This window comes from Chaetodon auriga, chromosome 10, assembly GCF_051107435.1.
Source record: "Chaetodon auriga isolate fChaAug3 chromosome 10, fChaAug3.hap1, whole genome shotgun sequence".
Classification (NCBI taxonomy): Eukaryota; Metazoa; Chordata; class Actinopteri; order Chaetodontiformes; family Chaetodontidae; genus Chaetodon; species Chaetodon auriga.
In genome coordinates, this window is record NC_135083.1 from 7,436,603 (window position 1) to 7,449,279 (window position 12,677).

Genomic DNA, 12,677 nt, shown 5'->3' on the forward strand with positions numbered 1-12,677 from the left:
ACCAGAGGGCCAGACTGAGCTCTGCAGAGACAGATGCCTTCTTCAGCTGCCTCTCGCTTTGATTTTGTAAAGAATGCGGCTCTGTAATAACATACTGTATCTCATATCTTTTGTATCTCTTTATTAAAGAAAGCTTTGCTGTGCTCTGCTGTGTGCTGTGTTGTCTGTTCTGTTGGGAGGATGCCGGGCTCCTTTGGGACATCGCACAGTGAGGTGACCTTGATAGAATGAGAGGAGGAGTGAAGGGGAGAGTGGCACGTCCCCAGCAGGTGCTGCACAACTGTCTGTGACACAGATGGGCAGACGTTCAGAAATGCTCGTGCAACATGCATACATTATGCAAATACACCTGTGTGTCAATGCATACGCGTACATTAATGCATGTATGCATACCTGCACGGACACACAGCTTCCATAATGCACAAATTTATATATCATTGCCATGCAGTGGTGGTGTGACTTTGCAGTAAAGCATAAGCGTATCTGATGTATTCCTGTTTCATCAGAAGACCCCGAAGTACATCTCAACCGTAACTGATAAGAAAACTGTGTTTTGGAACTTGTGTTAGCTGTATGTGCTTTGTCTCAATCTCAGAGCGCAATATACTAATAAAAGCTCTGCATTAAGCACTTTGGCGGTCACATATATCCATCCAGAATGCTCTCTGCTCTCTTTTCCATTCTCCGGTTGTTTATGCTTTCAGCGGCTCCTCTCTGAAACAGGGAGTGAAATGAGCAGCCCCAACAAGGCCTTGGGGAGCTGGAGAGAATCAGCGCTCGCACAACAGACCAAACAGTAGCACTTGGATGGATTCTCTGTGCTCTCTACCAACGGAGTCGGATGGGAAGAGTTACTTCCTTGACCCGGCTGGCTGCCCCGTTGCTCTGTCTGCCCATCTGTGTCACAGCTCAGCCCAACCCAATGCGGCTCAGCTCCTTTTCTCATTCTCCTTTTCATGCGCTGACATTTTTATCCTTCTATTAAAACTTTTAAGGGCCCATTATCTAAGAGGAAGGAATGTTGCTTTAATAGTGTGGTGGCTCCATGCTTAGGCCCCTTCTTTTCAGTTTGTAACCAACCAACACTGGCTAGCTGCTTAATGTTCTCCAGCCAGCAGTCGAGCAAAGAGGGGTCCGTCTCCCCTCTGAGACGTATGACAGCAGCTCAGCATGGACCGTGAGCCCTCTTTTCACTGCCCCGAGCACTCAGGGCAGACTATAAACCCTTGGCATGCCTTCCACTACTTCAGCCCCTTTGTTTCAGTCCCTTCACTACATCGTTATCAGGTTTAAGAGAGCTTGCAGCGCTGCGGTGAAGAACTTGTGGCCTCCTTGGATCTTTTGTTCGGGGATCACAGGAGTCGGCATCTTAGCTGGCGCATGTTAACTTGCCTTCTTTTGCGCAGATCGTCTGTCACGTTAGAACTCATAACCTGCTGGTGAAAGTTTACTGTTGTTTGTTTTCTTGATAGGCAGCTTTTAACTGAGGACAGTCCTGCCGAGCCTGAAGCTCCTGCGCGTAACACAAAGTCCAACCGAGTCCTGCGTTTTCATGATACAGATGTTTCACTTGCGTCCGAAAATGTGTTTTCAGTAGATTTCTGGCACGGTGGTAGCAGTTGGTTTGGCTGTGGGAGTTCTGAGAAACAGCTTGTTCATTCGTCGCTCACAAGCTATAGAGTTTAAATTGCCAGCCACCGGCTTAGATAGCGATTTGAGCTCCAGTCAATCTCTCCACACAGCTATCCATTTAGACCGACTTGCCCACAGGAGTTGCTATCATCAGTGAATCCTTATGTACCTTTGCTTTTTTGTTGTTGTCCTGACCCGCTGGTTTTCAGAAAACCAGTCGTGTGATGTGACCTGCGCTTATTGCCGTGTCCTGCAGGCGCTGCAGCTGATCTCACATATTAAGTTGAAGTTCCACTGACTCAGTGACAGACACACAAATTGATTCTGCTTCAAGAGATTGAAAGATAATTTACCGTGGTCAGTTTATCCCCAAGGATCACGCTGTTGTTTCTTATAAGCACAGGAAAAGTCAGGAGTGGATATTTGGGCTGCTCAACAGCATCTTCACCGGCACGTCGAGTACTGCTAAAACAAGTCTGCCAAGTGTATCTGCCCGAGTCAAGCCATTTTCTTTCTCGGTCAACTTCTTCATTGAGCTCAGTTGGAAAAAGGTGATGTCACAAGCTTCTGTAAACCAATCAGAAGTTAGGAACATTTGAACGGCAGGTGGTGAAGCACCTGATGAAGCAGATCTCTTAATAAATTATAACTAAAGATGTTTCGTGGCTTAGATTGTTGCTAAGACATGAATATTTAATGCTACACAGAAATCAGATTTGTTTTCAGTTATCAGGGGCTTTAATAATTATTAATATAATAGACAAAAAACTTGGCTACAACTGCATCACATTACTCTTTGCATCCAATTAAATGTCCTAGAAAGGCAATTATTGTTCATACAGTCACATGATATATGGGTCAGTTAGAGGAATAGTTAAAAACAGGCTTATTCTCTGCTTATGCTGAGAGATACATGACTCTCGTGACGATAAATATGTAGCTGCAGCCAGCACACGTTAGCTTAGAACATAGCTTAGCATACATACCTTTAGTCTCACTAATTAACATATTACTTTTTTGTTGTTGTTTAATCTGTACAAAAACAGACGAGAATACAACATGTGGTTTTTTTTATTGCAAGCCTTTGTATGGATTCAACAAAGAAAACCTTTTTGCTAAGTTAGCTGGCTGTGGCTTCATATTTAGCATACAGACATGAGAGTGATATCGATCTTTTTTCACCCGCAGTAGCTCTCAGCAAAAAAACAATCGAGCATGTTTCCCAAAATGTCGACCTAATCCGTTAACATGCATGTTGTACAGAGGTCACAGCCAGTCCTGGGAGGTTAAAGGTGGGGGGGGACAATCCCATGTATTTTCTGTTTAATTGCAGTGTTCCTTTTATTTTTACCACAAGCGCAATAGTTTTGATGTCGCCTGTCCGTGTTGAGCTGCGTGAAAGCCCATATCCACTCTAAGCCATTCCCTCGGTAGCTATTTGAAAAGATCCTCAGTTCCAAGACTTTGGTCTCTATTTCCTGTCCAGTTCTCTGCCTATAAAGTGCTCTGTGATCGTTTTTATAGTTTCTTCATATAGAGTCATGTTTTATGGGTCAGCAGATTGTTTTAGTTGATCATATGATCTAGCTTTTTTTTTATTTCTCTCCTTCACTTTCCCATCCAGCTCCATATGAAAGGATGTTTTTTTTTTTTTTCTTTCTGCTTAATAATGATAAAAAATGGCAGCCAGTTAGAGAGTAGATGATAGCTGGGCCTGGTCTGCAGAAAAGGACCATTGTGTCAACGCTTTGGCTTTTATTGGTCCTCAGAGAGATGAAGGCCCAAGTTCTGGCCCCAGCCCGACAGGTTATTGATGGATGGGTCTGTAGCATTTGGGTAGAGGGACTGCATAAAAATAAAGGGGGAGTGAAGTGAGTTTTGGGATGCATTATACAACCTTTAGCCCATTGGGGTTACTTAGTTGGAAATTCAATCCTCTGTTAAGTATATAGATGTCGGTTCCTTGCTCTGGCCTCAGATAGACACAAAACCAAGGAAAGGGACCACTGAGTTCCACATCCTACTTAAATATCCACATGACTCGCTGTGAAATTTGCAGCACTTTACAGCAGCTGCTCTGTTGATGCTCATTCATGGTCACTTCACTCAGTCCTGCCGTGCCCTTTTCTTTCTGCCTTCAGAGCAAAGTGCTGGCCCAGTGTTTGCTCAGCGCTGAGTCTCTGGGAGGGCTGCCGCTGCAGTTCGTGTCTGATGGCTCACCCTGTCTGCAAGAACGACAAGAGCTCAGGCAGCAAAGTCTGAGAGGATTGTATGACCTTCTGACACTTGTTGACAGACTTAAAGTGATGGAAAGTATTTAACCAGGAGGTCAGAATTGTCTGTCACACTCACATTGTCAGCTACTTGAAGTAAGAAAGACTCCAAATAGATTTCAGCCACGAGTGGAAATACATAAAGGGCAGGTTGAGTTCTTGGCAAAACATGTGGAAAACAAGAGGGCGTAGTTAAAGGAGGTTATGGTGGCAGGAGTTAAAGTACATGAATGAGTAATTAAGGATAGAATTATGTAAAAACCCCGTTTCCGTCATGCTGAGATCGTTTTTCCTTGTCGTCCTCGAGGCAGGAAAATAGAAACCGTACGACAGCACACAGTTGTCAAGACTGACACACTGCATTTGGACTTTAGGCAAAGAGTGCACAAGGTTATATGAGCTTTATTATGTGTTGACAGCTCCACACACGTATGCAAATGCTTGAATTTATAGCAAAAAAAAAGTTGGCTAATTAAGAAAGTTGGACCTCCAAACACCCTTCAGTGCGACAGCAGATTTAATGAGACATTAATGGAGATGTCTTCTTGTTCACTGCCTCCCCGTTCGCCAGAAGAGAAGGAAAAGGAGAGAGATCTGTTTGGTTTTTAATGAGCCAGAGAGCTGGGGTTTGTCACTGCATCTGTAGCGGTGGCAGGGTTTCACAACGAATAAGTCAAATATCAGTCTTCTCCCGCAAAGGCAGCAGTATTATTACAGTGCAGAGCAAAGCAGAGGGAGCACCGCATTCATTTGTGTAATAATTCATGATGTGAGGGTCTCAAGTCTTGGAAGAGCAAAGGCGTCTGGTGTACCTCTTCATCAAGCATTTATACATCACACAGAAATTATGCATCTTTTTATGCCGTGTTTAGTAAAGCTTTGAATTATTTCTTTCAATAATACCCCCTTTTTCTCACATTCTTACTGAGGAGCTTCGACCTTGATGACTCATGAAAATGTGCATTGTGGCCCTTATGTGAGCGCAGGCCCTTTTCATCTCAGGCTCTGCAGTGAGAATTTAACCAAGGAGTTAATTTTCTCTTTTTTCAGCGTGATCCTCCTTTCTTTTCTTTATGGGGGATTACCTCAATTAAAATTACAGGTCTGCAGGATCAGCTCCTGCTGGGAGTTTTATCCTTTCTGTTGGCAGCCTCCTTTTTATAGCCTGAGCAGAGCGAGCATGTTCCAACAAGTGCTGGAGTCTTTGTTAGAGGGTACTGGGCATGTCAGTCATCAGCAGTAGGCACACAGTATATGTGACTGAGGGTCAGAATGCACGTCAGGCATTTGAACATTTTTATACCTCTTACCAGCTCTGTGATATCCAATTTAAAAGCAAATGCCTTTTTTCTGTACGGGACTAGTATTACCTGGGGACCTCTTGTGATTTGTAGTAATTGTGGAGGTCGTCTGTGATCTTAATCCTGAGTGAATCTGCCATGTAGCTGCAAATTACCAGCCATATTTCTCCTAACACGGAGGTCATGTGATAATATTAGCCCTCTCCAAATCAGCGTCTCTGTGAGATCTGCGCCTTTTTTCTGCCTCTTTCCTGCTCGTCATGGAGGCTGTGCTGGCAATTATAAATCAGTGTTTTGACAGCATTTGGAGTGCAATATCTAAAAGCTCACTGCTTTTGTTGTTCAGGAAGCTGATGTTATGCAGAGCTTTGACATCATATCTGGGGGATAATGTCAGTAAATTTGAGTAAAATACAGATTTTGCTAATTTCTTGCAAATGAGGTGTATTTTCTAAATCACACGAGGTCCCCTGGTTGTCTTAGTCCAATGCAGGAACCATGTGTTAGGTGTGTGGCAGTTGCAATATAAACTCTGCTTCCTTCACAGTGCAAGCAGAAGGCACAAAGGAGGGACCCACCTGCATGGACAAGAATCACGGCTGTGCACACATCTGCAGGGAAACACAGAAGGGTGGCATCTCCTGCGAGTGTCGACCTGGATTCCAGCTCACCCGTAACATGAAGGACTGCAAGTGTAAGTCATGACAACCTCAAGCAGAATTCCCCCCTTGTGAAACACACATGCACACACATACACACACACACAGGAGGAAACACACCAGAAGGAGGATTCATAGGCTCCTCATGAGAAGGTGATCCAGGTTGGAAACCTGCTGATGATGGATAATTGCACTCATTCCACAAATGCCTTCCAACAGATTTAAAGAAGCTCCTGACATTTTTGTTGCATTACCAAACTGTGACTAATCTTCTGAGTCGTCCTCATAAAGAAAAACATGTTTATCAAATAAGGAGTGATCATTTACACAACCAGGGCAAGTGTGGAGGTTACTCGAAGGGGACTGCTCTGACGGACAGCGCACACTTCCTGTTGCTGTGCAACGGAGATCATCCTGTCAGAGCTGGGGCCAGGGCTGATGGGGGATTTGTCTGTGTTTGGATAAGGATTGGAGAAGTGTTATTCTATAGTTTCTCTGTGACAGCCCAGGAAAAGGGCAAAAGGCGCTGGGATGGTAGGGTGCAGACAGGATGGCGGTGGAAGCCTCGGCTCGCTCGTGCTCTTTTTCACTCTGTCATCACAGGTGCGTTAAAAGTGCCAAGGTTAATGCTCCCTTCGCCCGCCAGCACCTAAATGTATTTGCACTTAAAGACACATGCATGAACACACACACCTACACCAGAAATCTTACTCTTCCCATCATTTATGTGTAACTGGCATGAGTTTTCGCTGTTGATGTAAGAAATGTCATAAGTCATGTAGAAAGTATTCACTTAAAGTTCTCGCCCGTTCTGCAGAATTAATTAAATGCATTAAAATGGAGATTGTCTTAGTAGCTTGTAGGCTGATGCTCTTATCCAGAGTGACTTACAATGAGTTCAGCCTCTTGCTCAAGGCCAGTTTAAAAATGTGACCTCTCAGTTCCTCTGCAACTCGTATGTAATTCTTTAGTCACAAGGATAATAACATGTAGCTCGGGGAGTAAAGAACGAATGGAGCCGTGATAGTGATTAATGTAATTAAGGATTCACCAGTTGAGGGGGTGAATATGTAAATCAATGCATTGCCTTCTTCACATGGCAGCACACAGATTTTCACCTCAATCTAAGCCTAAATTGTACACAGTTTCTATTAAGCAGCAAATTTGCGAAAGGTGTCTAGAGGTCCCGCTGGTTTGAGTGTGTTCTCAGAAAAGTGAGACGTCATTTCCATACTGTTAAAATGTTGAGAGTGAGTTGTAACTTTGTTATTCCAGTCATTTTGAGTAGACTTTAGCTACAGTATGTCTCTTTGAAGCCCTCTGAAGGAGCACTGAATGCGGTCTGAATTGATTATAGAGCATATGGCCCAGAGAAAGAGCGTGTATTATCCTGTGGGCGCCCTGAGCTGCGGACCTTTGTTACACGTCGTACTCGTCTCTCTACCCTCATTTCTTTCAAATAAAAAGCAGAAAAACTGCTTAAAAAAAGAATATGTGCAACTATTCCCTGTATGCACAGTTTATGCTAACTTTCTGCTCTTTGATAGTGACGTGTAACTACGGTAATGGCGGCTGCCAGCACATCTGCGAGGAGACGGACCACGGCCCCAAGTGTTCGTGCCACATGAAGTTCGTCCTGCACAGCGATGGAAAGACTTGTGTAGGTGAGTCATCTCACACCGATACGACTACCAAGGGCAAGAAATAATGGCTTTGGAATGAGAAAAATGCAAAACCACAAGTGATTAAGTCAGCGTCCAATTTCCAATAGCAAATTTAATTAACGTTTGAAATGAGCTTTATGGCGATAAAATGCAGGTTGACATACAGGCCTTGTTACAGTCGCTGTACGCCTGAGCCCTTTCTCTTGATCTGTGACATACAAGGACAAAAGGCTACCACCCACTGTGCTTTCCTTTCTTCTTCTGCTGCTGCTGCTCCAGTAACCCGTTGGTTCCTGCATCTGCTTTGGCTTGTCTTCCTCCTCCTCTTCCTCCTCCTCCTCCACCTCCTCCTCCTCCTCCTCCTCCTTCTCTTTGCTGGACACTGTGCAACAGCTCTCCCTGTTCCTCTCTGTCTTTCAGCCATGCAGTCAGATGCACACCTTCTATTAGCCCTCGGGTCAATTCCTCCGCTGCTTCCCGTTGGGGATTAACTCACACACCTGACCTAACCTTCCACTGGCATTTATCAGTGTTTGCCTCAGTTGACTTAAGTTGAGTAAAAATCATTGAGCTGCTCACGCATATTGAACCGTTCTGAAGGGCAGTTTCCCGTCAGATGAGACCTGCAGGTGCAGTAGAGTCAAAGCGCAGGTCTCGATAAATGTTTACGTGTTGCGTTTAGCCATGCCGAACTGCACATCGACAATCATGGAACATTAACAATAAAGTTGGTCAGGTGTAAGTTTGAGATTGACCATTACTGCAGACAGGCATTTATTTTATCCACCTATTTAACCAAAGTGTCATTTATAGTTTCTGTATACAGTAAGAACTCATTTAAAGCAATCCAGTGTGCACTTAGCAGTGTTAGCAGCCTGTGTTTGTAATGCAGGCTTCAGTGAGTCGAATAGGACATATTTTCATTGTCAGGAAGACAAACACAGTAATCGAATTAAAAGCTTCGCCTGCAGGGCAGACTGGCGAGATGGTTGCTTGGTTTCAGTGGCTGTTAAGTTTGAGAGCTTGGTTTGGGTAGTGGCTGATTAGCTCAGTGTTTCTGGATCCCCTTTATTACCGCAGCCCTGACGAGAGCCAGACCTATGTCAAGGTCTGGTCAGCCAACCTGTCATTATTGCTGTACCCTGCATGGCCAGGGGGACGCCACAAAGTTGACCGCAACCAAATTATATGTCTTAGCCTGTCTTGTTCCCAAGGCAGAGCAAACGCACATTTGGTGCGCCAGATCAGGAAGCAGTCAGCCAGTTAAAATCTTTGATTTCCCCCTCAGAGTCTGGGGTTACAGAGGTGGAGGGAGGGCTGCTCTGCGGTCGACACGGGGGCGCTCCATCTCCCAGACACTCTATTAGTTAATAAAACCTCAATAAAACAAACAATCTGCCAAATGAACCACTGATGGGGGAGTGAGTGACAAGAACGTTGCAAGACCTTCAGTAAGGCACCACTGCTGTGCACGAGGACTGTAACTCTGTAGGATTTCCACCATAAGAAAATATGTAAAAGCAATGCATGATGAAACCTCTGTTGCTTTTTTTGTGTAACACTTCAAAAGCTGCATAAGTGTTCTCTGATATTTTAAGTTGATGTGCCAGGTTTAAATACAATAACCTTATCCCTCTGGCAAAAAATACTACATGTTTCTTATTATAAATACGACTTGTTTGAAGATGCAACAGCTACCTCTGCTTTGAAGAAAGGCGTTTCCTTTTTTTTTATTTATTTCGAGGCTTAATCCATGTGATTTCTCTTGGAACCAACAACTCGTATTCTAATGCAGAATTAAATATTAAATAGTCTTAAATGTCTCAAATGAGATAAAAATGGCTTGCTGCAGTTGTTGTATTTTTACGCACTGTCTGCACAGCATGTAGTGATAATTACTTCTCAGCGACCGCATTTGGAAATAGTTAGTGATATATGGAGAGAAGAGGGTATCCATAGCAACCTCACAAAATGAAAATACACTCCTGTTTAGCCTCACTGTTGATTTGGAAACGTTTATGATTCATTGAGTCTCTGCACACTTCATCCAAAAAAGAACATGGCACATGATTACAAAACAGCTTTTGTGTTGTCGGTGGCTTTGTCTTTAGTCCGGTGGGCTCTTTCGGTATGCTGTAGCTTCACTATTCAATCCGTCTTGTGGGTTGTTTCATATGCATTCTGCCACATTTTCATTCATTTTGTGGCGTCTCTCCTCAGCCAGGCTCGATCGTGCATTTTGTGATAACGCTCCTCTGTTTGGAAGTGTGGGTTCTTTATCTTTCCTATCTCACCTCTGTTGATACGTTGCATACTATAGGTGGGGTTTTTAGTGTAGGCAGAGCTTTTATGGATGACACACATGGACTGTTCTGTCTTATCCACACACACACACACGCACACACACGCACATGCACACTTGTAGAGATATTTGTTCAGTCGCCTACTCAAACTTTAAAGTCAGATTATTGACTTAAACAGTCCTAACAAAATCAGGTTTATTTGTGCATAAAATATCTGTGTATCAAGTGAGTTCAGATATCAGAAAGGAGCTGCCATCATGTGGAAACATTCATGCTGTTAGCACAGCAAATCATAAACATTCACAAATAGCAGGCAGATGCAGACATGCTCAGGAGTTCAATCATCTGAAGAGTCAGCCACACTATGCCAGACACACACACACACACACACGCAGAGACAGAAAGCAAGAGACTCATTAACATAATACAAACAGAAAACTATACAAACAACCACACAAACATACAGTACATATCCAGCATGCATGCACCAAATGCATGTAAACACATGCAGTCTACATGCATATGCCCATAACATAAACACACTGTGCTCTCATTTCGGGTGGTCTGTGCATTCATGCTGGTGTGCTCAGATGTATCTCACTGTGTTCTGTCCTCTAACTGCTGCTTGAATTGTTGTTTCTGGATGCTGCATGTTGGGACTGGACGCGTTGGTCAAGCTGCGGCGGTCCATGTAAACTGTGCATGCTTTGTGGTGTTGACCTGTCAGAGTCGAGCATCTGCTTCCTTATCTGGCGCCTCAAAAGATCTCCGGCCCTGTGCACATCAGACTGTGGATGCTTTAATTGCAGAGATTAGAAGTGATTTTTGCAGTAGTGCAGGGATAAACAGGGTAGTTCTTAGTGTAAGTTTAAAAAGACTCTGAAAGGCCTTTTACCTTTTTTCCATTTTGTTGATGTGCTTTAAGGCCCAATCCGTCACCCCAGCTGTATCATGGTTGAGCGTATGCGGCCTGCATACTAAATCTGTGCCATGTAGTTTAGTGTAAAGCTAAACATACTCTCAGCGGAGTGCAGAAATGGAATCCGCTTTTGGCTTGTAGAATACGCTGGATTTAAAGCCAATCAATTAAAAGATAAGAGAAGTAAATTATAGGTAAAAACAAAAATAGCCTAATAGCTTTCTGAAGTTGTTTTTTTTAGTGGCAGCACATAAATAGTACAGCTGGGCTACTGTCAGTGATTAGAGACTTGACATAACAGCCTAACAACGTTAATTCTGAAATGATCTGGCCATAAAAGACACCATAAAGCGCAGACGTGAATCTGGCTGTCCCTGTCTTCCAGCCTGCAGCACTAACCACCACTCGCTCTGTCTGTCAAGGCTCGCAGCGCTCATACTAACTAGCAAAAGCCTCATCTCACACACGAAACAACAAAACTGCACTTTGTCTGCACTGTGTGGAATATTTATTTGCATGACTGCATGCTGCGAGGTACCACTTTTGCCTTGAGATGTCACCGTTTTCATTTGAGACGAAGACCTGTCATCATGTTTGTTGTCTAGGATTTGGAAAATTAATCACTGCTGTTTGCTCAGTTGTTTCCAGTAAGAGGCTGACTTTTCCTTTGCAACCACACAATGTCATTCTGTCATGTCATCATCGCCTCCTGTGGGCGTCAACGGCCATTAACGATTTGTTTAATTCAGGAGAGATGATCCCCTCTCACCCGTGCTATCCACCTTATTCCTAGAACCCATGAATTATGGCTGCAGCGGTGCCTGCCATAGTTAGCAGTTTGCTACAAGCTTCTTTTTTTGTTGCAGCTTGTTTAGAAATGAATGATCTGAGAACATAACCTGTCAGGTTAATCATAACCAGGTTAATGTGATAATACCTCTACCTTCTGGTACTGAGAGATGGGAGGACAATCTGTACAAGTCGCCTCGGATTGCTGCGAAGTCAGCTAAAATGTTCGAGTTCAGGGGCAAGTTGTGCTGTTGGCAGCTGCACCAACAGTCAAGTTAAACTACATTTCTGGTTGAAAACAACAGTGTGTGCAACATGAAATGAAAAGGGATTGTTCCTGTCAATACCAATACAGTTGCCATCATCTACCAAAAGGAGACAAGTCCAAAAGAAATGACTTGTCAGCTACTGTTATGTCCAGTATGTATGCCTTTAAGTGCACAAAGTTGTGTTCCACCTCATTTAATGAAATGCATCCAACTTTATTACAACATTGGCTCTGAGGTTTTCAGCTTGCTCATCAATTCACAGTCAGTAGCCACAGAATCAATAATATAGCTAAATATGCGACTCTACATTTTCAAAGGCCACTTATGGAGATTGTTCACTCGCTAGTAGCCGGCAGAGATAAGATCACATCATCCCGTTCAAGGCGTGACAGCCAGTGTTCCCACATCATTTATTCCCAGACACCTGGAAGTCCATAATTCATGCAGGGTGTCATGCAGCTGCAGGAATAAGGTGGATACCACAGCAGAACAGTACCTGTCACATGCTCATGATTTACATAACACGCCAATGCTGCGTGGTTCAAGTGTACAGAGAACTAAAGTGGTGTTTTTACAATGTGTGTGTGTGTGTGGGTGTGCGCGTGCATGCAGGGGAGAGGAGTGTCCCGTCGCAGGCAGTCCCACAGCTGTTCCCCAATGGTAAATATGTGTTCCTCTGGCTCCTCTCTCTGGGGGTCTGTGGGTGTGGGGAGTAGAGGAAGCTAACCAAGCAGACACTGATCAGGCCCTTCCCCTCCCCACTGGGGCATCATCCTTCTGACCTTTGACCTCTGCCCCCTCCCTCCCTCCCTCCCTCCACCACCACCACCACCACCTTCGTCTTCCTTCTGCGAATGCCCTCTCAATA

General features: G+C 44.1%; 1 protein-coding gene across 2 annotated transcripts in view; it reads left to right on the forward strand.

Moving 5' to 3' along the window:
- scube3 (signal peptide, CUB domain, EGF-like 3) overlaps positions 1-12,677 on the forward strand; it is a 70,763-nt gene that overhangs the window by 35,130 nt on the left and 22,956 nt on the right. Inside the window, exons 5-7 of one of the 2 annotated variants that reach the window (XM_076741158.1) lie at positions 5,754-5,900; positions 7,413-7,529; positions 12,422-12,469. In XM_076741158.1, the coding sequence (XP_076597273.1) occupies positions 5,754-5,900; positions 7,413-7,529; positions 12,422-12,469 (312 nt within the window). The remainder of the gene's footprint in view (positions 1-5,753; positions 5,901-7,412; positions 7,530-12,421; positions 12,470-12,677) is intronic. The other variant, XM_076741159.1, reaches the window with a different exon arrangement.